The sequence below is a fragment of the Cariama cristata genome, unplaced genomic scaffold, assembly GCF_000690535.1.
Source record: "Cariama cristata isolate BGI_N322 unplaced genomic scaffold, ASM69053v1 scaffold33524, whole genome shotgun sequence".
Classification (NCBI taxonomy): domain Eukaryota; kingdom Metazoa; phylum Chordata; class Aves; order Cariamiformes; family Cariamidae; genus Cariama; species Cariama cristata.
In genome coordinates this window covers 2927-3974 of record NW_009614048.1, presented here as the reverse complement: position 1 = coordinate 3974, position 1048 = coordinate 2927, and the positions used below count along the sequence as shown (strand labels likewise).

The 1048-nt window shown below is 65.4% G+C and overlaps 1 protein-coding gene across 1 annotated transcript in view; it reads right to left on the bottom strand.

The window, feature by feature from the left end:
* Positions 1–4: 4 nt before the first annotated feature.
* LOC104160991 (beta-adrenergic receptor kinase 1) overlaps positions 5–1048 on the bottom strand; it is a gene marked incomplete at its 3' end in the record, with an annotated part of 3956 nt that continues 2912 nt past the window's right edge. The window contains exons 8-11 of the mRNA XM_009699263.1: positions 980–1048; positions 698–828; positions 184–278; positions 5–107 (exon numbers count right to left, since the gene is read on the bottom strand). The exon at positions 980–1048 is cut by the window's right edge and continues 11 nt beyond it. Coding sequence (XP_009697565.1) covers positions 5–107; positions 184–278; positions 698–828; positions 980–1048 — 398 coding nt within the window. The remainder of the gene's footprint in view (positions 108–183; positions 279–697; positions 829–979) is intronic.

Below are 1048 nucleotides of genomic sequence, written 5' to 3'. Positions count from 1 at the left end.
CTCGGAGGAGCTTGAAGAGCATGCAGCCCAGCGAGAACCAGTCGGCGCTGCTGTCGTACGCCACTCCTTTCTGTAGCACCTCCGGAGCCATGTACCCGTGGGTGCCCCTGCGGGGGCACAGAGCAGGGTGAGGGGCTGTGCCAGGCGGGCAGGTGGGGCGGGCAGGGGCACGGGCACACTCACACGCTGGCATGGGGTTTCTTCTTGGAGAAATCGCAGGCCAGGCCCAGGTCTGAGATGCGGACGTGCCCAAACTCATCCAGGAGGATGTTTGCCGGCTGCCAAGACACCGTGCCACCCCTGAGCCCAAGCGCTGCCCGTGGGTACGGGGAGGGCAGCGAGGCTGGGGTGCTCTGTGGGATTTGGGGGTGTCCATAGGACTGAGGTGCCCGTGGGACAAGGAAGCACCGGTGGGGTCTGTGAGTGCCCCCTGAGGTCTCAGAATGCCCAAGGGTATCCATGGAGTTTGGGGGCGGTCCTGCAGGGTCAGGGGTGCCCATGGGACCTGAGGGTGCCCCTCTGGGTTCAGGGAATGCCCACAGGAACTGAAGGCTCCTGCAGGGTCCGTGGGTGCCTGTGAGTCCTGTGGGTGCCCACAGGGGGTTCCTACAGGGTCTAGGGATGCCAACGGGGTGTCTAGACACCTGCAGGGTCCGAGGGTGCCCCTGGGGGTGTGAGTGCCCGTGGGGTCGGTCACCTTGAGGTCACGGTACACCACGAAGCGGCTGTGCATGTGCTCCAGGCCCAGGATGATCTCGGCTGCGTAGAACCTCATCTCTGCCTCTGAGAAGACGCCGTGCTGGGACAGGTGATAATGCAGGTCTCCTCCTGTGGTGACAGGGACCAGCTGTGACCCTGGCACCACCCTCTGCGCCCCAGGGATGGTGCGGGCAGGGGGCTTCGAGCCCACGGCTCAGGCCAGCTGTGGCCCTGGGGTCGGGGGTCAGCCACGGGGTCCCTCGGGACCGGGGTCTCTCACCGTTCATGAGGTCGAGGATGAAGCTGAGCTTGTCGGGCGTGTGGAAGGCGTACGACATGCACACGATGA